The sequence below is a fragment of the Hemiscyllium ocellatum genome (genome assembly GCF_020745735.1).
Source record: "Hemiscyllium ocellatum isolate sHemOce1 chromosome 40 unlocalized genomic scaffold, sHemOce1.pat.X.cur. SUPER_40_unloc_2, whole genome shotgun sequence".
Taxonomy (NCBI): Eukaryota; Metazoa; Chordata; class Chondrichthyes; order Orectolobiformes; family Hemiscylliidae; genus Hemiscyllium; species Hemiscyllium ocellatum.
Window position 1 is genome coordinate 997,046 of NW_026867530.1, and position 24,986 is coordinate 1,022,031.

The window sequence follows — 24,986 nt, forward strand, 5'->3', positions numbered from 1 at the left end:
TGTGAAACAGACCTGAAGCTACTCAATTTTACTTCCACCATTTAAAGAAAACACTCCCAAAGAAGCTATTCAGCAAAATAAATATCCCAAGATGTGTATATATCCGTGTTTAAGCGTAACCTGGTAAATACATGAGCCCATGTGTTGGGGCTGTGCAAGCTGAGACCAGGATCCAGTCTCAGCCTCCAGCAGGAAACCAACAGGCGGAAGCTGTAAGCCTGCCCTTTCCGATGGCCATATAAATCCTAGGCACTGGACCGTAATTCAACACTCCGGGATCGGCTTTGTTTAGAAAGATCTTGACAGAACCGCTTCCCAGAAGTTATCAGAATGATTGTGTCGACAATTTTTCTCAGTTTATTACTGACTTTCTTATCATGTGAGTGTTTTTTGTTCAAGTCTGTCTTTGTTACTGTCTCAATGTTAGTCTACCTCAGGAATGTAAAAGACTCAGGCATCATTTCATCTGCATTAATGCTCATGGTTTATTTCTTTTCTGTTTTAAAGGTGTCCAGTCGGAGATTGTTTTGACCCAGCCAGAGGCAAAGACTGGCCGTCCCGAAGGCAGCCTGAAACTGACCTGTAAAACCAGCGGGTTCGATCTCAGCAGCGACTGGATGCACTGGATCCGCCAGGTTCCCGGCCAGGGTCTGGAGTGGCTGGTTAGCTACAAGAATCCATCCAGCAATAACTATGCACCAGCGATCAAGGGTCGATTTACTGCGTCCAAAGACACTTCAAACAACATTTTCTCGTTGAACATGGGGAACCTGAAGATCGAAGACACCGCCATCTATTACTGTGCAAGTGGGTCACAGTGCTGTGCACAGCTACATCCTCATACAATAACCACTGATAAGGATTTATCTCAAATTGATGATTTCTACCGTGGCAGGAGCGAGAAATAATGTGAGATGCAATTTAAACACAATCCAGTCGTGCTAGTTTGTACAAATGTATAATTTTTTTCTACCTTCTTCGTGTTGATTGTCAAGTTAAATGCAGACCAAACCTGGAAAAGTATTCCAAGCTTTCAAAATGCAATGAATAGTAAAAGCTGAAATAATGCAGAGTCATTTTTAGAGGAGTCTGAATCACTGCTTTCGAGGAAGTGAAGAAATTATTTGCATTTTACAGTTTACAGTCTGTCATAGTATTTGGCACAATGTGTCCCACAGTGATATAGCTGGAGTTGGCGACTGGGGCCAAGGGACCATGGTGACTGTGACTTCAGGTAAGAACTTTGAACATTCTTAGTGACTTTTTAAAAACTTTCTATTCATGTGACTAATTTCTGAATTAAATGAAACTCAGATTCTGTGCTGAGTTTGGTTTGGTTCGGATTGATTTTTGTTCAGACGGATTATAGACTTCAGTTAATGCTTAGCAAATAGTTAAAATGGTGATGATGGAGTCAGTTGCTCGGTGTATCTCTTTTTTTTGATCAGATGGACATTCTATGTGGCTGGGTTACTTGAAACACCTAATGTCTCTTAATCAGTCAGCTATAAATAATGTTTAATGCCAGTGACACCCTGACTGTGAGTTTTATTATCAACAACAAACCCTAAGAATTCAAAGACGTTCAAGATATTACCAAACATGACTAAAATATGCTAAAATATCATTATTCATTTCTTGAATATATGTTCTTACCATGATTATATTATCTCATTTATTTTGTTAATTTTGTTGATGACAAGCAGGTTAGAAACTGTCATAAAAGTTTCTTGAGGTGCTATATTGCATTCTGTTGATTAGATTCTGAGTTTGTTTTACTTGATTCTGTTGAATTGAGTTGATTGGATTTTGGCTTTGTTTTAGTTGATTGGGTTGAACTGTGTTGATTGGATTCTGACTGTTTTTACTTGGTTTTGTTGAATTGTGTTGATTGGCTTTTGGAATTGTTTTAATTGATTCTGTTGAATTGAATTTGTTGGATTCTGATTATGTTTCATTCAAATCTGTTGTTTTGAGTTGATTGGATTCTGATTTTATTTTCCTTGATTCTGTTGAATTGAGTTGATTGGATTCTTATTCAGTTTGTGAAATTGATCTGCGTTTTCATGCTTTCTGAATTGGTGTTTTCTTTCTGGTGAGGAGATTGACTCTCTGGAATACTTTTCATAACCAATATTTGTGAAGTTCTTTTGTTTTTCATGAATCATTTCTGCATTTGTTAAACTTATATGACACATTTTTATCTGCTTGATTGAAAACATTACATCTATTTGTAACGGTCTGAAAAACAACTTAAGGCAGAAACCCGGAAGTGTGAGAAATGAAAAAAAACGAGTTTTTAATGCATTGATTTTTTAAAAAAACTCCGTTCTAATTGTAAACTAACTGAATTTTGTTTTGAGTAGCCTCATTCAAAATAAAATTTGGGACTAAAATCTGAAACTGCAGAATTGATCAGATTACATAATTGAAACTAACTTAAAATTATAATGTGGTAATATTTGTCCATTCAGTAATTTTGCTTTGACCATGAAGTGATTAATCAATATATGCCTTCAACCCCACTCCACTGTGCGCTGCACAAGATTGTCATGATCAGGAAGGGTGTGCAGGTTGGAAGTAAATTGAACTATTGCCAGAAACGTTACAGTTTTAAGTGTTAAGTCCCCTCACCAACAAGGTTGCTTTATGACCTGTTATTTCTATTCAATTTAATCACTATTTTGCTTGATTCTGAGCAGCTTTGTTAGACTTCAATTTGGTTTTTTTGTGAGGTTACATCATGTTCTTGGTTCTGTTGAAAATGTTTGCAGAGCTAGTTCTGCTGCAAACACACCGTGTTGTGATCTGGTGATCGTTGATCTGTTGAGGAGGGACTGTGCTTGGGTAACATTAAATGTGTTATATTTGGGAAACTGTTTCTGGTTTCTACATTGTTTTTGCAATGTTAACACGGTTGGTGACAGTGAACTGCTCTTTCCTCATTCAATGCAATCAGCATGCGAGTTAAAATTTCATAGAGTCTATTATTAAGTGAAAGGCAAATCGCAAAGGTTTTAGAAATGAAGGGAAAACAGATACCTTCAGGCGCTATTTTTACGTAAAATAAATAATTAAGGATTAATCTAATCCATGCTTTACAATCCAAATTCAAAACTCAACTATCTAGTTAAATCACAACGTCTGTCTTTAAACAGTTTACAAGTCATAGAGAAATATAAATAGAATTTCAAAAGTCTAATGTTCTAATAGTTCTTGCTCTTGAGCAAAAATGCCATGACTGTGCTATAATTGATCAAGAAACACCTTTCAATTCCGCTGTACACGACATACATATTTTTCTGGCTGGAAAAGATCATTGGCAAAGCCCATTTGGAAATTCTGCTCAATTCCATGAAGAACAGATCAGGTTCACTGCTTTGATCAGTTTCACACATAACTTGAGTTAATTAATTGTTATGTCCCTGATTAAAATGGATTTGCAGGATAAAAATAAAACATTAACTGAATTATTTAACCTGCACAGTACTTTAGGTGTTCCCAATCTGTGCATTTTAAATAAATAGTTACATTTTACATCAAAATATCAACTGAAGAGTCATTCTTCCGGAAACAACTGCTATAGTGAGTTATGTAACCAAGGTCAAATTTTGAATTAATTAAAGTAATCCACTCATGAACTCGCAGGGCAGCATGGTAGCTCAGTGATTGGCATTGCTACCTCACAGCGCCAAGGTCCCAAATTTGATTCCACCCTCGGGTGACTGCCTGTGTGGAGTTTGTACATTCTCCCTGTGTCTGCGTGGGTTTCCTTCGGGCGCTCTGGTTTCCTACCACAGTCCAAAAGAAGTGGAGGTTAGGTGATTGTGTAATTGAGCACAGCCATAGTGTTCAGGGATGTGTATGTTAGGGTGCATTAGTCAGGGGCAAATATAAATTAGGGGGAATGGGTCTGGGTGGGCTACTTACTGAACAGAGGGTCAGTGTGGAATTGTTGGGCCAAATGGCCTGTTTCCATACTGTAGGAACTCTCCTCTTAAACCATGGGAGTACTTGTTGCAAACGCAGAGAATTCATTTTACATCGATGTGTTCAGGCGGATGCAGAGTTCACAAATTTGCAGAAGACATGAACTAGAGGATAACAGAGCACATTGTTTATTCAGACACTGAAAATAGAGTACTATTTATTTTAATTAATATACTTGACCAATTTATTGCAATGTAGCGATCAGAAGGAATCTATTCACATCAGTTCAGTGTGGCAATCATTTAGATTAGATTTCCTGCAGTATGTATCGGGCCATTTGGCCCAACAAGTCCACACCGACCCTCTGAAGAGTAACCCACCCAGACCCATTCCCCTACCCTATATTTATCCCTGACTAATGCACCTAACACTATAGACAATATAGCATGACCAGTTCACCTGACATGCACATCTTTGGATTGTGGGAGGAAATCCACACAGACACAGGGGAGATTGTGTAAACTCCACATAGGCAGTCACCCGAGGCTGGAACCGAGCCTGGGTATCTGGATCTGTGAGGCAGCAGTGCCACATTTACTTAGACATCCGTTAAAGTGGGCAACTCCAGACAGAAGCATGTTTTCAATTCACACCTTTTTAAACATTTTAGTTCATTGAAAGCAGTTAACAAGAAAATAACCTTGCCCTAATTCCTTCAACAGAAATGCTTTCCACACTGGAATGTAGTATTGTTTATGCAGTGCATGCAAAATCTCCACAGTTTGAGGAATATTTTAAGAATATGTAAAAATAATTTAGAGAATAACCCATTTCCTCCAGATCTGTGCTTTAATTGGTGATATTTCCCACCTCAATAATTTTGTTAAATGCAATGACTTATTAAGTTTATTAACTCAGTGGTTATTTATGTTCATTGTGAGCACATTCTCATTCACATTAATCCACTGGTTAGTTCTTCTGATGAATATTCAATTACAGTGAATATATTTGACGTGAGGAGTTGAGCAATGTATCCTCTAGGATTAAGTCTGTTGTACAGTTTGTTTCAGTGCTATCTCTGACTAACTTGTCAACGGTCCTGACCATTTATAAATTGTCCAGTTCGGATACCTGAATCTCAAACAGTTCAATTTCATCTCGTGCTTCAAAACCACTTTGATCTGCCAGAAATACAATAGGTGCCTCAGAATTGAGAGCCCTGACTAAGTTGTTCCAATCAGAACAAACGTTTCAGGAACAAAAGGCAGAGAGCAAGAGTTCTGAAATTGGTTGTTGGCAACAAGAGATATTTGATTGAGCGAGGCAGAGGGAAATATGCTGCATATTTTCTTTGTGCCTCAGTTATGCAGGAGATGTTTCGTGGCACAATGTAGAATCAGAATTTTTTTTTGCATCTTATTATTTGAAAACCTATTATCAGATTTTAATGTCACTGGCAATGGTCATATTACACTTCAAAACATTTTAATCTTTTTCAAACTCAGTAGACCGTCTGGTGCAGCAACAATCACAGGGGAAAGAGGAAGGGAGTTCGAGGTTGGAATCTAGTGACAGTGAATTGATGGCAATGCAATTCCTAGTTTTATTCCTCTGTAGTTCCCATAGAGTTTGAACAATTTGGAGCTGCTGTCAAAGTATTCTTGGATAAATGTTGAAATGTTACTTTCATTGTACAAACATTCTGGAACAATCCCTGGTTGTTGGAAGGTGTTAATAACTGACATGGTTTATGTACTGTCAAAACAGGTGGGCTATGTTCTCCGTGATAATGTCGAGCTCATTGTGTTCAGGTCTGTTGTGAAGTTATAGTAGGGTCCCTGATTCTGTGCCAGGTGGCCTGTGTTCACTTACAACCTGTTAGAGAGGTATGTAACACCATCTCATATCAGGTTACTTCAATGCAAGAAAGCAGATTGAGATGTTTGGGTGTTTGTTGGAATTCCACTCACAGAGGCCAGTGAAATCTATTCAGTCGCTGTTCTTACTTGTGTCTCTTAGATATTAAACAGAATTTTGGTGGTTAGCAGCTTTTTCCAGATCAATATTTGTTCACAAGCTTTTGGGCATCGCTAGATGGGGTTAATGGAGTAAGTGCTCAAAGAAATCCCAGCTTTTGACTTGCTGTTCTAACAATATCATTTATAACTAATCCAGAATGAATCATTTCAAAGCATATTTGATGAGATTATGCTGAGGCTGTTTTACTTTATATTAAACCAGTGCTGTAGCTGAATTTGATAGTTCAGTACGGTGAGGGTTCTGCTGAATCCAACACTTGCAGCAGATGGTGATAGCTTTTCTGTTGGTCTTCCATTGTTATCTCAGACCATCCAGTACCTCTGCTAAGAATTCTGTTTCCAACAGGAGTCAAGCCAACGTAATCACTGTTTATCTCAACAGGTGTGAGCTCTTGTACCAAAAACATGAAAACAATTTGGTGAAGAGGGGGTCTTTGGATGCGAAAGGTTAACCTTGCCTTCTCTCCACAGGAGCTGCTAGACCTGCTGAGTTTCTTCAGAAGTTTCTGTCTTTATTTTGGTTTTCTAGCCTTTAAAGTTTGTTGTTTCATTGAAAAAAGTTCTGTTCAATTAAACACGTTCTTCAGAGAAAAGATGCATTTGAACAAATTGCGAATGTTCAGAGATATTATTGAATTTGAGCGCCCCGATCTCGAGCTGTAGTTTCACAAGAAACTATTATGAAGTAACAACACACTGCAGAGTGCAGTGGCTGCTGTCATTGGGTGGAAGTTATTTTGATCACGCAAATAGAGGATGTCAATGATCCCGTTCCAAATAATCAACAGAAGTTTTTTTTTAAAGCATGTGTCAAACAATTAATTTGTTGAAATATTTTAATAAAAAGTACTCACGGCCAGTGCTAGCTTAATGAATGACACAATGATAGGAAGGTAGGAACAAGAGGAGGGCACTCAGCCCCTCGAGCTGTTCCCCCACTTACTTAGATCTTGGTGCATCTGTGAGCTCAATCCCCAGGTCTCCCTTTGGCTAAAACTCTTTAACACCTTTGTTTAACAAGCAAAAACTATCCCAGATTTACTGATTCGACTGCCCATAACAAAGGGAGACACCATTTCTGAAAGACATTCCTGTGAGTACTGTGACACAATGAGGCTGGAATTAATTGCACATGAAAGTAAACTTTAAATCTCTGACAATTTCCAATTGAAACATCCCAATCATCATATTTCATTAATTTAACACTGTAACTTCCCTGGAATCAAGAAATATAATGTGTGATTGCCTTGCTAAAAATGAGGAGGAAGTGAGGACTGGAGATCAGAGCTGAAAATGTGTTGCTGGAAAAGCGCAGCAGGTCAGGCAGCATCCAAGGAGCAGGAGAATCGATGTTTCAGGCATGAACCCTTCTTCAGGAAGGGTCCTTGGATGCTGCCTGATCCTTGGATGCTGCCTGACCTGCTGCGCTTTTCCAGCAACACATTTTCAGCAGTTGTTAAAAATGAGGGAAGCTTCATTCCTATTATATGATTAAGAAATAGCTCTGTTCATTCAGTGAAAACACAGTCAAATCACACAAAAAGAAGACCATGATTTGGAGGTGCCGGTGTTGGACTGGGGTGTACAAAGTTAAAAACCGCACAACACCAGGTTATAGTCCAACAGGTTTAATTGGAAACACACTAGCTTTCGGAGCGACGCTCCTTTATCAGGTGATGGTGGAGCGTCACTCCGAAAGCTAGTTTGCTTCCAATTAAACCTGTTGGACTATAACCTGGTGTTGTGTGATTTTTAAAAAAGGAAACCATGTCATCTTTTGTAGACACACAAGTGCCTCAAATAATTTTCAATTCTTCCAGTGGTTGTTTGAATCTCTAGACAGGTGTGGAAGTGTCAGACTTTTTATATCGCCTTGAGAAACCAGTTGTCATCAGTCTATTTGAATTGCTGAAGTTTGTGTGGTATTAGCACATTCACAGCGCTGTTAGGAAGTGAGTCCCATGGCTGTGATTGAGGAAAAGGAAACGGGCAGGGAAATAGTTTAGAGTCAAGCTGAAGTCTGATTTGGAGGAAAGCTTTACATGCATGTGTGCCCTTATCCTCAAGGATCACAATTTTGGAACATGCTGCCGAAGGGACATGTCAGCATGCAAAATGGAAGCTGAAGAAGGCATCTCGGCCTCTCTAGAAGGCTATTCCATTCATGGGATCATCATTAATCTTGCTGCTCACCAGTTTTCCCAACACTCGATAACATTGAACCTGATTGTTTCCTGTTCAACAAAAGAATGGTGAATGCTTTTGGAATTCTCCACCACAGAAATTCATAGATTCAAGACTCATCGATTCTTGAAAGCGTTGTCTCAAGTACCTAGTGTGTTGAAGGTGTTTGGCGCATGTACCTTCATTGGTCAGAGCACTGAGTGCAGGAGTTAGGGCTTCATGTTGTAACTGTCCAAAACATTGGAATGAACTGCCAGAGGAAGCGGTAAGTGCAGAGATCGGTCCCACATTGAGAAGACATTTGAACAGCTACAGGAACTGGATCGGTCTGGATGGATATGGGCCAAAGGCAGGCAAGTGGAATGAGTTTAATTTGGGAACTCTGGTCAGCATGGATGGGCTGGACCAAAGGAACTGTTTCTGTGCTGTACGACTTTATGACTCACTGACTTTATGGTGGAGGAGGCTTAAAGTTGGAAGGTGGTGAGCAAGTGAGGGGCTAGATTGGGCATGTGGGAGAGTTTGGGCTGGGAGGCTGGTTGGCTGGCTGCTGGGTAAGCTTGCGTGCACTCTGTCTGGCAAAAGGTGGCATCAAGGTAAATGGTAATGGTCACAGGATAATTTGGTCGAATTGTGCTTGGTGGGTGAGGGGTAGTTTGAGCTGAAATGCAGGAGGTCTGTCTTTGCCAGGCTGGTTTATGGAGAGGTGGGCAGGATGCCAGGCTGGTTTGTGTAGAGGTGGGCAGAGTGCCAGGATGTTTCGGGGGTGGAAGATCACTGGAATGAAATGACAGGTGGACGTGTTGTCAAAATGCAAAGCTCGGAGTCTGGCAAAATGGTAGGTTGTAAAGCACAGATGCCAGCGGAGCTAGGATGCAATGTGCACAGGTTGTCTTGGGTAAGATGAGAGGTCAGTGATCAAGGGCTGAGGTCATGTCTTGGGTAGTGGGCTTTTGTCAGAGGTTGTGAAAATGATGGTGCCAGGTCCAGTCAGGGCCAGATTCGCCATGGGCCAGGTGCAGGGTGGCAGGAGTGTAAATGACTGAAAGGAAATGAGATCATATGTCCATCTGGAATATAGAATATAGAACATTACAGTGCAGTACAGGCCCTTCAAGCCCTCAATGTTGCGCTGACCTGTGGAACCAATCTGAAGCCTATCTATCCTACACTATTCCATTTTCATCCATATGTTTATCCAATGATCTTTTAAATGCCCTTAAAGTTGGCGAGTGTACTATTGTTGCAGGCAGTGTGTTCCATGGCCCTACTACTCTCTGAGTAAAGAAACAACCTCTGTCATCTATGTCCTCTCCTGCTAGCCATCACTATTTAAGGAAAAAGACTTTCACTGTCCACCCTCTGTTTATCTTTTATGTCTCAATTAAGTCACCTCTCAACCTTCTTCTCTCAAACAAAAACAGCTTCAAGACCCTCATCCTTTCCTCATTAAACCTTCCCGCCATACCAAACAACATCCTGGTAAACCTCCTCTGAACTCTTCCAAAGCTTCCACATTCTCTCTATAATGTGGTGACCAGAACAGTACACAATACTCCAAGTGCAGCCACACCAGAGTTTTGTACAGCTGCAACCTAACCTCGTGGTTCTGAAACTCAGTCCCTCTATTGATGAAAGCCAGCACAAAGTATGCCTTCTTAACAACTCTATCAAACTGGCTGGCAACTTTTAGGGATCTATGTACATGGGAACCGAGATCTCTCTGCTCAGCTACACTACCAATATGGATTGCCTTGGATGTGTTTTGTGTGATAGGGCTTGTGTGTTCTGGGCATGAATGGGTGTATAGCAGGGTAGGGTTTGTCAATGTGAGTGGAAATTTAGGTCTAGGCAGAGTAAGTGCAGTGGTTAGTCTGAGAGATGAGGTTTGGTGGTGAACTGCGGATCAATTTGATAGTTATTAAAGTTAAAGATTACTTGTTCATTTCTCAAATCATATTTACGTAAATACTCAGCTGTAACAGTCCAAAGTCTCTGAATCTTAATGGTTCTCCATTTTTCAGAGGCCTCCAGAATTCAGATCGTTGTAAATGAGATGTTTCAACTTCCAGCCAATTGGCCTGAATTCAGCCGTGACAGCCATCCTCCCCGTCCCAGTGCTCAGCTCCTGCCTGTGCTGCTGCTGCTGCTGCTGCAGTGACCTTCCTCCCAGAGAGAACATTCTGCCTTGCAGTGATAAGTGAGGAAGGCTCACTGGACCTGATTTCCAAGTATGGGGACGGCAAACACGAGGGGACACAACTTTAAAGTGAGGGGAGATAGGTATAAGACAGATGGCAGAGGTAGTTTCTTTACTGATTGTGTAGTAAGGGTGTGGAATGCTTTGCCTGCAACGGTCGTAGATTTGCCAAGTTTAAATACATTTAAGTTGTCATTGGACAGGCATATGGATGTACATGGAATAGTGTAGGTGGGATGGGCTTCATGTGAGTATGTCAGAGCAGCGCAACATCGAGGGCCAAAAGGCCTGTACTGCGCTGTACTGTTCTATGTTCTATGATTCACTCTGATTTCTCTCCGGGGGTACTGCCAGCTGTTGGGTATTTCCAGCAGCAGGGTACCTAGTAGGGCGGCACACTGGTTCTGTGGTTAGCGCTGCTGCCTCACAGTGCTAGGGACTCGGGTTCCATTCCAGGCTCGGGTGACTGTCTGTGTGGAGTTGGCACTTCCTCCCCATATCTGTGTGCATTTTCTCCCACAGTCCAAACCTGTACAAGCAGGGGGAATTGCAAATGTTGTGTTCAGTGATTGGGAGGTTAGGTGCATTAGTCAGTGTTAACTGTAGCATAATAGGGTAGGGGAATGGGTCTGGATGTGTTTCTTTTCAGAGGGTGGGTGTGGACTTGTTGGTCCAAATGGCCTGGTCGCACACACTGTAGAATTTCGATGAATCTGCATTTCCTTGGTTTGTATTTTGTGAAACTTCTCTGCTCTTCACAGCAATCCAATGAAAGTGTCAGTTGGTGAGATCTTCAAACAGTTACTGGGGTGGGATCAGGATGTTCTTCTTCCTAAATGATATGGCAATGGTCAAGGTCGAGGGCATGTTTCTAAAGAGGGAACCAATGATCATGATCAGCAACTGGTAGGAAACAAAAATAAACTCCAGTTATGCTGTAGACTTCAGCGGGAGCATACTGGCAAATGGTGACAGCTGAGGATACATTTGAGTAACTGATAGGTCAAATTAACAGAAACTAACATGCTCAATTGGTCATTCTATTGTAGAGACACCATCTCCCCCCACGCTTTATGGCCTGCTCTCCTCCTGTGAGGAGCACAACACCGATTCGACAATCTTTGGTTGTTTGGTGATGGACTATTCCCCTGATGTCACCAAGGTAACCTGGAAGAAAGGTGGGGAGCTAATCACGGATGGATTGAAGACTTACCCATCAGTGAGAAACAAGAAGGGAACCTACACCCTGAGCAGCCAGTTAACCCTGCCCGGGTCAGCGGTAGATTGCCCCAGCAAAATCTACTGTGAGGTTGAACACAGCGGGTCACACTCACACAAGAGCAAAGAAATGCCATGTGGTACGTATTGTGGGAACTGAGATAAACAGAGCATCTGGGATTAATATGAATAAGGCATTATTTATAACCATTTTCACAGAATCACCTTATACAGCACAGGAAAAAGGCCCTTTGATCCATCCAGTTTACGCCTATCAATAACAGCCACCTAACTATTCCAGTCCCATGTGCCAGCACATGATCCATTGCCTTGTGTGACTTGCCCTTGCAAGGATGCATCTCAATACTTCATACTTATTATGAGGGGCTCAGTTTCTACATGACTTATAGGTGCTGAGCTCCAGGCTAACACCACCCTCTGTTTGATTTTGTTTTCCCCTGAGATCCACTTGGAACCTCCTGGCCTTAGCTTCGCCCTGTGCCCCTGAGGCATTGATCTCTCCATCAAGGGGAAAGGTTTCATCCAGTTTACCCAGTCTATGCCTAAAATAATTCTAGACATCATGATAATCTTCTCCCTAGCTCTCCTCTGCTCCATGGAAAACCCCTGTCTATCTCATCTAGTTTCATAACTAAAACCCTCCAACCCAGGCAAGATCCTGGCAAATCTAATCAATACTGCCTTCAGTGTAATCATATTCCTTCGATAACATGCACACAACGCTTCAGTATGGCCTAACCAGTGTTCTATTAAGTTCCAGTATCATATCCCTATTCTTCATTGTCAATGTCTAGGCTAATAAAAGCAAATATCCTCCCACCTTCTTAGTCTCTTTATCCAGACGACACAGTACTATAGGGGATCGGTGGGTACATGCACCAAAGATCCTCAGGCCTTTCCAGGGTTCCACCATTCAAAATGTCATACCTCACAGATTCTTCTGCCGAATTACATCACCTTACATTTATCCAGAATAATTTCCATTTGCAACTTCTCTTCACATACAACCAACCCTTTTATATCCTCCTGCAATCTAAAGCCATAATGCTCATGACTTACCAACATGACAGTTTTCATTTCATCTGTGAATTCACTGGTTAATCCTCCTAAATTTGAGTCTCAATCATTGGTATGTAAGAGAAATAGCAAGGAAATCAACACCAATCCCTACAGAACACCAGGAGATATAGATTTCCAGTCACACAGACAGCTGATGACTATTATCCCCTGCTCCCATCACTCAGCCAGTTCGAGATCCAATCTGTCAAAATAACTCGGATCCCATTGGCTCTGATTATTGCTATCATCTGGACATCAAGTTATCTCTCTGAAAACTACTATCAAATTGTTACACATGACTTTCTCTCAATAAAACCGTGCTGAAAATTGTTGATTTATCTTCCAAATGAAGACTAATTTCACTTTTCAATAGTTTCCCTACCACTGTGACTAGCTTGACAGATCTGTGTTTACATTATTTATCCCTTCCTTTGTCCTGCGTAACAGTGCAACGTTGGCTGATCTACACTCACTTGGCACAACTGCTGTGGCCAGACAGTAATTCTAAATTATTGTCAGTGACCCAACTATTTCATCCTTTGCATCACTCAACCGCTCGGTATACTTTTCATCTGCCCTGGAAATATAACCACTTTTCATTCAGCAAGACAACACAGAACATCACGTCATGTGTCCTAATTTCGGAAAGTACATCACAACACCCCTCCATGATTTCTGTCCCCACATTGTCCGTCTTACTAGTGAACACCGACGCAACACATTCGTTTTGACCACAACCTAATCCTCCGACTCCACTCCAATAATAACACTTAATGGGCATTACTGTTTCCCAAATAATTCTTTTATTATGAATGAACCTGTAACTTTTAAAAATATTTTCCTTTATTTTGACTGCTATTATTTTCTCATGGTCCCTTTTTGCTCTTCTAATTCCTTTCCCCTTGCACGTCCTGTACTCCATACTAATTTCTACTGTTTTGAGATTTAGTATAGACCGGAAGCCTCCCTTGTTTCTCTTTATCTCACCCTCCATGCCCTTTGGTGTCCAGAGCCCGCTACATTCTTGGTCCCATTCAGTGGCTTCCTGGGAAATGTCCTCCCTGTGATTTTCCTATCTCTTCCTTAAATGTGTCACACTGCTCTGACTCAGATTTACCAATAAGTGTCAGCTTCCAGTCCACTCTGGTTAAGTCATTACCTGTTCTTACTAAAATTGTCCTTCCCCTTTTCAGAACTTTGGGACAATTTCTATTCCTTTGCAGTACAATCTGAAATCCAACTGATTTACACTCACTGTCTGCAAAGTGCACCACCATTGATGTTTTACCCACTGGGTCGACTTCATTTCCAAAAGTTAAGTCCAGGTTCACCCCTTTCTTGCAAGGTCTGGATTAAAATTCTCTGTATTAACACATACTTTGTTACAATATTCTCCTGGGGGCATTTTCAGAATTGTGCTCCCTCTCGACTTTTGACACAATGAATATCCAAGCCTATGCTGAGGAAGTCAAAAACCTCTTTTCTCATTCCCCTATTTAATTAACATTTCTCTGAAATTTGCCCATGTCTTTGCACTTGGTCTTTTGAACCTATAGTAAGGTCTATCGTGCTCTCCCAGTAGTTATGTTTGCTGTATTTTGGTTTTGAAGTACTGTCCATTTGTCTTTGTTCGAAGATGTATCCATGATTTCATTTCTCTTTACAGCCTAAAATACTCTTGTCAGAATTGCGACAGAAGCAACATTCTGTGCCGCAAACCCCCGCCCCCATCCTTTTCCATCTTTCCCTGTCTCGCCTGAAGGCACTAAATCCTGGAATATTGAATAGCCACTCCTGCCCCGCTCTCAATATATCTCCGTGATAGCAACCGCATCATTTCCTCATTTATGGCAGTATTTCATCTGCCTTGTTCATCAGACTCTGTCATTAAAACGAATACCATCCAACGTTGCTATCTCCCTTCTGATGTTACCGGCCTATCGTTTCTATGCCTCCTTGACTCCCTTGCTGTGTCCTATAATTTTAGCCTTTCACATTGTCCTGCTGATCTTTCTGTGTGGATCCCAGCTTCTCCAGCACTCTGCACAATTATGATTCTCGTATCCATTAACCACAAGAAACCTTGATATATGAGAACTGATTGTATTTGTTATGAAATTCATCAGATAATTTATGCGATGTGTTTCCTAAAGGTACAGGTCCTCTCCCACCAACTCTTCTCCTAACTGTGAGCTCCAGTGAAGAAATCGCAAGCAGCAAGTTTGCAACCATTGTCTGTTCAATCATCGATTTCCATCCGAAGTCAATCTCCGTGAGTTGGTTGAAAAATGGCCGACTCTTGGATTCTGGCTTCTTCACGTCTCCCGTGTGTGAGGCGAACGGGAACTTCTCGGTGACGAGTCGGCTGATGGTCCCTTATGGTGAATGGTACAACAGCGCAGTCTATACCTGCCAGGTCACTCATGAAGAGAACGTTCAAAGTAAAAACATCACCGCACTCCAGGGTAAGAGACACATACTGAGAGAGCTACAAATCACTCTGAACTCTGATGTGAATCAAACACACTAATTTATCAGGCGTAGTAAACAGCAAGGCACAGCTTCTCGTTTCCCAACATGTCACGTATCTCATTTCAGTTTGAGTGTTACATTAGAATTGCTCATAATTCAACATTTTGGCAAGTCAGAAAAGCATGTTTCCTCTCTGTTGAAGATAGATATATAGACAGTGAGCTTTGTTAAATAGTTTGTTGCCTGACCATGCTGGGAGAGGCATTCAGAGTGCTGAATCCTTGCCTGGTAGTGGCTTCAAGGATAAGTTTGGGGGTGGAGGGGGGATATTGGAGAGATATCCAATTGAAACATAAAAAATACTAAGAGACTGACGTCGAGTGAGCGTGGAATAGATGTTTTGACTGGTAGGCGAGACTAGGACCCAAGGGCACAGTCTCAGGGTCAAACGGGCACCGTTTAGAACTGAGATGGGGAGGAATTTCTTCAGCCAGAGGGTGATGAATCTGTGGAACTTGTTGCTGCAGAAGGCTGTTGAGACCAGGCCATTGTGTATATTCAAGGCAGAGATAGTTCGGCTCTTGTTTAGTGTGGGGAGAAGACAGTAGAATGGCTTTAGCCCGAAACGTCGATTTTCCTGCTCATTGGATGCTGCCTGACCTGCTGTGCTTTTCCAGCATCATTCTGATCTCACTGAGCTTCTTTAAGATGCTCTCTGTAAGTAGAGGGTGAGGGAGGAGAATAAATTCTGGTAAGAATGCTCCAATAGGGATGAATGAACGAGGAACTCTAGACAGGCTGATTTAGCCTGGTTTGGGGTGGTGATGTTTACACAGTGGGTAGTGGATGTCTATAAAATTAGTGTACATTTCCATCACATTTGTAGATTAATTTAAGATGCTTTTGTTTGGTTTTTTTTTCTCCCCTGCTCTATGAATAAATTAAAAAATGCAGCTTGGTAAATAAAGTGAAAGTACAGACCAGTCATGAACGAACTGAATGGAGGGAAAGACTTAAGGAGATGGGTGTCCTTCTCGATATCCAATGCTGTACTCAGTGTCTTGTTTTCAGATCTACTCCAAACTCAGCCCACGAAGAACAATGACATAAATTAGAGAATGACATCACACCAATAACGCAAAGTACTTTTGATCACGTTAAATATAATGAACAGAATTTCCATGGATATTCACCGCTCCTGTAACACTTTAGAACTCTGCAAAGAGAATAATTATTATTTATTATAATTTGTCCGAAATTTGGGCTGTGATTTGGCAGTCAGCGTGACCAGCAGCACTTGCACCTAAGGGTTATGAACATGGAATTGAGCTCATTATATTCAGATTACTCTTGTCCCAAGTATCAATAGATGGTCTTAAGCGAGAGATAAACTCTGAAAGAAAGGTAATTCCATGGGTTACATAATGGTATCTTCGATGATTTTACTTTTTTCACAGGTGTCACTTGTTACAAAGCCAGTGTTCTTTAGGAATAATGACACAGGGTATGTCATAGGTAATCACAAATGCTTTCACAAATCAAAATACATCAACAATAGTAAGCATTGTTTCAGCAGTGGTTGGAGTTGCCATTTTCAAGGTGGTGTCTTCACCCTGTGAAGAAGTAATCTGAAGATTGGGTGTTTGTATCATAAAGGGGCATTTTTCATTGACTTTGATTTTTGTTTCATAGAAGATACCGAGTGCCACCCTAACACCGTTAAAATCCTCCCACCGCCAGTAGAACAAGTCTTACTGGAGGCGACAGTGACGTTAACCTGCGTTGTGTCCAATCTTCCTTCTGGAGTCAACGTGACCTGGAAACAAGAAAAGAAGCCTCTGAAATCCGAGATTGCTGACCAGCCTGGACAGAATCCCGACAGCATGATCAGCAAATTAGACATTTCTACTGAAGCCTGGCTGAGTGGCGTTACTTTTGAATGTGTGGTGTACCATCAGAATCTACCGACTCCGCTGAGAGACTCCATCCACAAGGAGAAAGGTGAGCGGTGAGATTAAAACACAAAGCATCCCATGTGGAATCCAGATCCAGTTACATCAATGGCAGGCTTTGATTGGTAATGAACAAACACCGTTGGGAGCATTAATGATGCATCTGAAGGCAGGATAGCTAAGTAGCTGATTAAGAAAAAGATGGACCAAAGGATATTGTATTCTGATTAAGTCAGATAAGGTGGGAAGAAACCTGGGTTGTGATGTCACCATCAGCAATGACAGTTGGACAGAATGCCCTTGTTGTGGGCTGGAAACATGGAGGCAACTTTCACATTAAACTTTACTTTTTTTACTGAACAGAATGTGTACCATACTGCTCCTTTAGAAAAGGAAAGTGAATAAATCCCAAATTAAAAATGGCATATTTTAATATTTAGTGAAATTGTGATATTGGTTCAGGATATTTTTGATTGATTTATATTTGTCTCAAATATTCTGCAGTGATTAATCCGCTGGAGCCATCAGTGTCGGTCCTCCTGCCACCAACAGAAGAAATCTCCGCTCAGAGGTTTCTCTCCCTCACCTGTTTAGTGAGAGGTTTCTCCCCCCGAGAGATCTTCGTCAAGTGGACAAACAATGACAAGCCGGTGAATCCCAGTAACTACAAGAACACCGAGGTGATGGCGGAGAGTGACAACACTTCCTTCTTCATCTACAGCCTGTTATCCATTACAGCGGAGGAGTGGGCCAGCGGTGCTTCTTACTCCTGTGTGGTGGGACATGAAGCGATTCCATTGAAGATCATCAACAGAACAGTCGATAAATCCAGCGGTAAACCGAGTTTCGTAAACATTTCACTTGCACTGATGGACACTGTTAATTCATGTCAATAAAAATCTCAAAGTTGCATTTAATAATTCAACAGAAGTAATAAAGTTTCTTTTCCCTCCAGTTGTGAGGTAAATACTGAATTAGTTGTTTCTCACTCTGACTTACATTACATCGGTGTAGTTAAAGTGGGTTATTAACAGGTCTAGGACAAGTGTCTTGTGCAGTTAATGTTCTCTGCTCAGATACACCCTGGGTCAGAGACAGAGTAAAGCTCACTCATTGCAGGATTCCACCAAGTCCCTTATCCATCCTAAATCCCTCTGTGACAAAATCTGACACTGTCCATTTTATGTCAAGGGTAGAGCACGAGTTTTGAACTTGGTGTTCTTGATTCCCCTGATTGGACATTCTTACAAAATTCATGTCAGTTTTCAACTGCCACATTGCACCAATTGGAAATGTAAATTTAAGGCACTTTAAAATTAAATTTGATTGGAACATACCAATCGTAAAGAGTGCAGAACAGTTTGAATGTAACCTTTGTTTCTGGGGAACTGCCAGGGATCTTGCGCCAGCGCATGAGTTGACAGAATGTATCTTCACTTTCACACCAAAGAGAATCGACAGATAAGTTGTCGTGGAGCAGAGGGGAGGGGAACGATGAATGGTCTGTCCTCTTGCTCCCTGTGCAGAGTTTTCATGGTTGATGTCCTCTGTAATGTAACCCAGTTACTAACAGGAACAGTCAGCTTCTTGCTTACTGTCCAAAGATTGAACATTTCCATGCAAAATAATACCTTTGAAACATGTTGGACATGCTTGGCTCTGTTAACAAATGATTAACATCGATTCCCATAATCCAAAACTGGTGTTTGCATCGTCCCGGTTTGAATTCCACAGTTTTGTCTCAGTTTTCTGGAGCACATGGGATCAATTCTGGTATTCGAATACCTGATATCATTTTGTTTCACAGACAGAACACAAGTAGACATTTTCTAATAAACATATTCAGAAATGTTATCTCTGGGGCAGTGGGGATTTGAACTCACGCCTTTTCTCTCAGAGACAGAAATTCTATCACTGCAACAGAAGAGTTGCTCATAAAATGCTTATCTCTCCACGATGATGGGAAATGTTTCCTACAACACCAAGGTCAAATCTAATTATGGGCAATCCATTAAAATTAGAACAATAAATTAGAATAATAAAAATTGCAGTCTGGTATAAGAACAGATACAGAGAGATGATCGCAAATACACACGTAATGACACATATATGGGCTCTCACCTAAAGACACGTTTTTATGTGCACACTCAAATGTGCATATAGATAAGATGTCACACACGCATACTCGCACAGAGCCACACATGCAAGTGGTACTTGAACACCCACCTAAGCTCATACAAAAACTCACATACACCGAAAGAAAATTATTTGCACAAATGAACAGGGGTACTCACACATAACCATGAGAAATATAGACACACGGTAACACACAAATGGGCATGAATACATATACATTCATACAGCACAATGCGTACAGACATACACGCATGAACACACAGATACAAATTCCGAAAAATGTCCTCCCACATGTCAACTCATACAGGCACGTAAGTGCACAGAGATAAATATTAATATCATTATTTTCCCATTTTCAGAATCACAAACATACGATGACAGAGGCAGCTTAATTAGTTATTTTTAAACCACATTGATCAGCATGTATACAATGTCACACGTACACACAAATTCAGAGTCTCACATGCAGACACACAAGTGCATAGATCAACAAATAGAGGGGCGTTTATTAAATAAGGAGAATGGGCACAAGCATCAGCAAGCATCCACACACAGTAACACAAACAAGCTTCTCAGGAGATGGTTTGGGAAAGATTGCCACACAAGCAAACATCATCATATAAATATAAACATCCATCAAAACATAACATTGCATGCTAACATTTATTAAGCATAAACATGAAAATAACCTAGTTTAGGTAGGACCTGAAACAGACACATAAGCACACATTTGAGATAGCACTAATGAAAAGTGAACACACACAAAGACATTACAAGATAAGCATAGGCAGCAACAAAATGGCATATTAGCATGATGATGCTTACACAATGTGAAAAGACCAAAATTTCGGTGCCCAAACACATGAGCACACCAGCAGTAAAGGAACAGGAATATGTTTATACATGCACAGACTCCAACATGGGCAAGTGTGAAGTAAGAGACTCTCATAACCACATACACAAACATTAAAGGGAAACCAAACACACCAAGCAGTAGGTCAAATAAATTAAGGGACACATGTACAAAAACTTATTCCTAAATATACAGATCCTACAAACAAAAATGTGAAGCAATGTCCTGACTGTGATGTCACTTATATTCACGATTTGCCAAGCAATTGGTCACCAATACATAAAGGTGAGAATCACATTTGAACTTTTATTCAGTGATGGCCACAATTTTCAACTAAAGTGCTGTCACAGCCTATATTTAAAATATAATGATATAATTAAAATAATCATTCGTAATAAGCATTCCTCAAATAATAATATCCTTAAATAATAGATTAAAAGAAAAATAATTTAAAACATTCTGACATGGACAATGACGAAAGAACATGTGCAGTTCGTATTTGTAATTTCTTGCTGAGAGTCAATAATGCACTGATGGATACAGATAAGAGTCACACTTGAGAAATACCTGACTGCTTTATGAAGATGTAATGGTCTCTAATTACATGACTTGGATGCACATAGATCGATCTGGATCAATAAACGATCTAAATGCATTCTCTCGGCTTTATATTCATAGATTCAATAGATCGCACTTGGATTGAAGACTATGAGGATGATAACAGCAACATCTGGACAACTGCTTCCACGTTCATCACCTTGTTCTTCCTGAGTATTTTCTACAGCGCTGCCGTCACTCTGGTGAAGGTGAGAATAATCACATCTTTCTCACGCCAAGCAGCCCAATATGTTTTGTGAAATCTCTAAGTGTGCCATTGAATAAACACTAATTCTGAAAGTCCCTAATCATAAATATCTGCGTCATTGCTTTATCTCTCTTTTCCAGGTTAAGTGAATGAATTGTGGACTCCTTTGATTTTCCTGATCTGCTTATCAAGGTCTCTGAATTCCCAATCTACAATCTGTCCTGTTGCTGACTCTAACAGTGAGATCACTTCAGTTTATCAGTGTGTAACTGAGACAATTATTGATGGATTTTCGCTTTTACTTTGATATCTTTGAGATGGTTGTGGTTGGAAGAATTTATAGCTTCCCTGTTGTTTGAAGCCCATTTGTTTTGTTTTTATTTGTTCCTTACTCAGAATGGTTGCCTACCCTTTCTGATGAGCCTTTGTATTCCCTTTCTTGTGACTGTTACTGATGTACAGAAAATTCCCACCTCACAGCGTATGTGTTCTCATCTCAATGTGGCAACCAGCCATTATATTCACTTCTGTTAGCTTTTACATCAACTTTTTGGATGAAAATGCTTTCTGAAATGGTGAATAAATCTCGAATGAATATGCACTAACCTTGAGTTTGCTTCATTCTTTCTTCAAGGCCAGTCAGTAATCATACATTTTCCCACATCCTACTCCTTTCCCAGCCAAATACTTTCACTTGTTCTGTTTGGTTGTGTTTCATCCAGTCATTTAGTTTAATGTTGCGCTGCCATGCCGCCCACTAATGTAAATGCATCTTTCACACGATATGCCTGATGGAACACTCCAGAGGCAGAATGATTAGAGAACATTTCCTCTTATGCACCAAGGGTCACGGCCTCGGGTCACGTAATGATCCAAATTAGGAGCTTTGCTCCACCAGAAGCCTATAAAAGGCAGGCAAAGGAGTTTGAAAGTTTACTCTACACCGTCTAAACTACATGTACTCCCAATGTCCGGACAACCTGGGTTAGTAATGCATAAATCACCACCTAAAACACCCAACGAAACATTCATCAGCCAAAAATGTCAAAGGGAGGAGATAGCAGAGCCATTGGCCTGGATTTTTATGTCGTCATTGTCAACGGGAATAGTACCAGAGGACTGGAGGATAGCGAATGTGGTCCCATTGTTCAAGAAAGGGAGTAGGGATAGCCCTAGTAACTATAGGCCAGTGAGTCTGACTTCAGTGGTGGGCAAAGTCTTAGAGAGAATGGTAAGGGATAAGATTTATGAACATCTGGGTAGGAATAACGTGATCAGGGATAGCCAGCATGGTTTTGTGAAGGGCAGGTCGTGCCTCACAAACCTTATTGAGTTCTTTGAGAAGGTGACTAAGGAAGTGGATGAGGGTAAAGCAGTAGATGTTGTGTATATGGATTTTAGTAAGGCGTTCGATAAGGTTCCCCATGGTAGGCTAATGCTAAAACTTCGGAGGTATGGCATTGAGGATACATTAGAGGTTTGGATTAGGAATTGGCTGGCTGGAAGGAGACAGAGGGTAGTAGATGGATTATGTTCATCTTGGAGTGCAGTTACTAGCGGTGTACCACAAGGATCTGTTTTGGGACCATTGCTTTTTGTTATCTTTATAAATGATCTAGAGGAAGGACTTGAAAGCTGGGTAAGCAAGTTTGCGGATGACACGAAAGTCGGTGGAGTTGTGGATAGTGAGGAAGGAAGTGGTAGGTTCAGCGGGATATAGATAAGTTGCAGAGCTGGGCGGAAATGTGGCAAATGGAATTCAATGTAGCTAAGTGCGAAGTCGTTCACTTTGGTAGGAATAACAATGATGGATTACTGGGCTAATGGTAGGATACTTGGTAGTGTGGATGAGCAGAGGGATCTTGGGTCTATGTACACAGATCTCTGAAAGTTGCCACCCAGGTAAATAGTGCTGTGAGGAAGGCATATGGTGTACTGGGCTTTATTGGCAGAGGAATTGAGTTCCGGAGTCCTGAGGTCATGTTGCAGTTGTATAAGACTCTGGTGAGGCCTCATCTGGAGTATTGTGTGCAGTTTTGTCGCCATACTATAGGAAGGATGTGGAAGCTTTAGAACGAGTGCAGAGGAGGTTTACCAGGATGTTGCCTGGAATGGTAGGAAAATCTTATGAGGAAAGGCTGAGGCACTTGGGGCTGTTCTCTGGAGAAGAGAAGGTTTAGGGGAGATCTGATAGAAGTGTATAAGATGATTAGGGGTTTAGATAGGGTAGATACTAAGAACCTTTTACCGCTAATGGAGTCAGGTGTTACTAGGGGACATAGCTTTAATTAAGGGGTGGTAGGTATAGGACAGATGTTGGGGTAGATTCTTCACACAGCGGGTTGTGAGTTCATGGAATGCCCTGCCCGTATCAGTGGTGAACTCTCCTTCTTTATGTTCATTTAAGCGGGCATTGGATAGGCATTTGGAAGTTATTGGGCTAGTATAGGTTAGGTAGGACTCGGTCAGCGCAACATCGAGGGCCGAAGGGCCTGTACTGCGCTGTGTTCTATGTTCTATGTTCAGTCAGGTAGTCAGACAACAACACGTGCACAATCCAAGGGCGGATTCTCAGAAGTGGAGATTTTCTCACGCATAAATCGCATGGAGCAGAATTCCTGGGATCTATTTGACACACCACACCTGTCAAATCCCAGGAAATGAGATGGGGATCTATCTGATACAGGGATATTACTGAACAGCAACCCTCAAAAATAATAAATCAGAGGTCGATGTTGATCAGACAAGTCAGAGCTCATGAGTCCCTGAAATATTTAGCCATTGGGATCTATATGATGCAAGATGGAATTGAGAACCAATCATAGCAACTGTTCACAGAGTCTGGGAACTATCAGCAGAGGAGAACATTCTCGATTTCTCAGAGTTGGTGAGGTGTATCCTCCCGGGAATAGTGTTGTGAATCAGTCACGCACCCAATCTCATAACTTCGCATTTTGTCAAAAATGTGGCACCTGAAACTAGATGCAATATTCCAGGTGAGACAAGAGACTGTTTGATTTCAGTGTAACATAATTGCTTTGTGTTTGTTCTCTGCGGTGTTATTGATGAAGTAGGGTTTATTTGCTCTTCTGTCCACCTGTCATGGTCCATTCCCTGATTTGTGCACATACACACGGAGGATCCTCTGCTCCTTCACCCCCTTTGGGTTTACCCCCTCCTTATTGTATGTTTCCCTGAGTTCATCACAAAACAAAGAAGCACGTCACCCCTCCCTGAGACGGAGATCTATCTGACACACCGATATTAATGAATAACAATCCTCAAAAATGATCAATCACAGGTTGATTTCGATCAGAGAAGGCAGAGATCAGAAGTTCTGGAAACCCTGCTGCTTTCCATGTCCTTTCCTACAACCCCTCTGTCAAACTTGATGCTCTGTGCTGTTCTTCCAATATCCTAACATTTTACCTTAAATTGCTATTAATATTTTGCTGTAATTTTGCATTAGAGACCAAAGCACAGGTTGGAACAACAAGGACCCAAACACTGAACTCTGAGAACGTACACAATAAGGTAACCTACATTCTGAAACAGCAAACACCCGTTAACAAATGGTTGACAAGTACAAAACAGCGGGTGAGATTAACTTGAACTCATCAAAATAAAAGGAAAGTACTCTGGAGGTACAGCGGTGTAGGGAAGACCTGGGCAGACAGAGTGGAGTTCGTTTTTTAAAATTCTTGTTTATATCCAGAATTTTCCTTCCACACAATGTAACCTTTTATTTCCCATCACCCAAGTTCCCCAGAGTATCTTTATTTTCAGCTACTAACCATCACCAGTAAATTGAATAATTTATGTTCAAAGCCCCTCCCACCATCAAAGGTACGGCAGAAGTAGGAAGAGCTAGAAGGAGATTGGAGTCAATTTTTCTTGTGGTGAAACATTACTGCTGTTCTACCACAAGGTATTTCTGAGGGATGGTCCAGTGAAGCTATGTGGATGGAACTCATAAATAAGAAGGGCATGATTACTTTGATGCAATTGTAATAGTCCCCCCAGTAGTCAGAGTGAAATTGAGTAACAAATATGTGGAGAGATCTTATTTATACGTAAGAATAATAGGATTGTAATAATCACAAATTTTAACCTTCCA

General features: G+C 41.1%; 1 gene segment (V, D, J or C); it reads left to right on the forward strand.

The window, feature by feature from the left end:
• Window positions 1-249: 249 nt before the first annotated feature.
• LOC132808825 (Ig heavy chain C region, membrane-bound form-like) lies at window positions 250-21,126 on the forward strand. The segment is given in 9 exon segments: window positions 250-379; window positions 508-811; window positions 1,179-1,234; window positions 11,403-11,711; window positions 14,805-15,116; window positions 16,816-17,124; window positions 17,580-17,909; window positions 20,743-20,870; window positions 21,010-21,126. Coding segments are annotated over 9 exon segments (1,806 nt in total).
• Window positions 21,127-24,986: the final 3,860 nt, after the last annotated feature.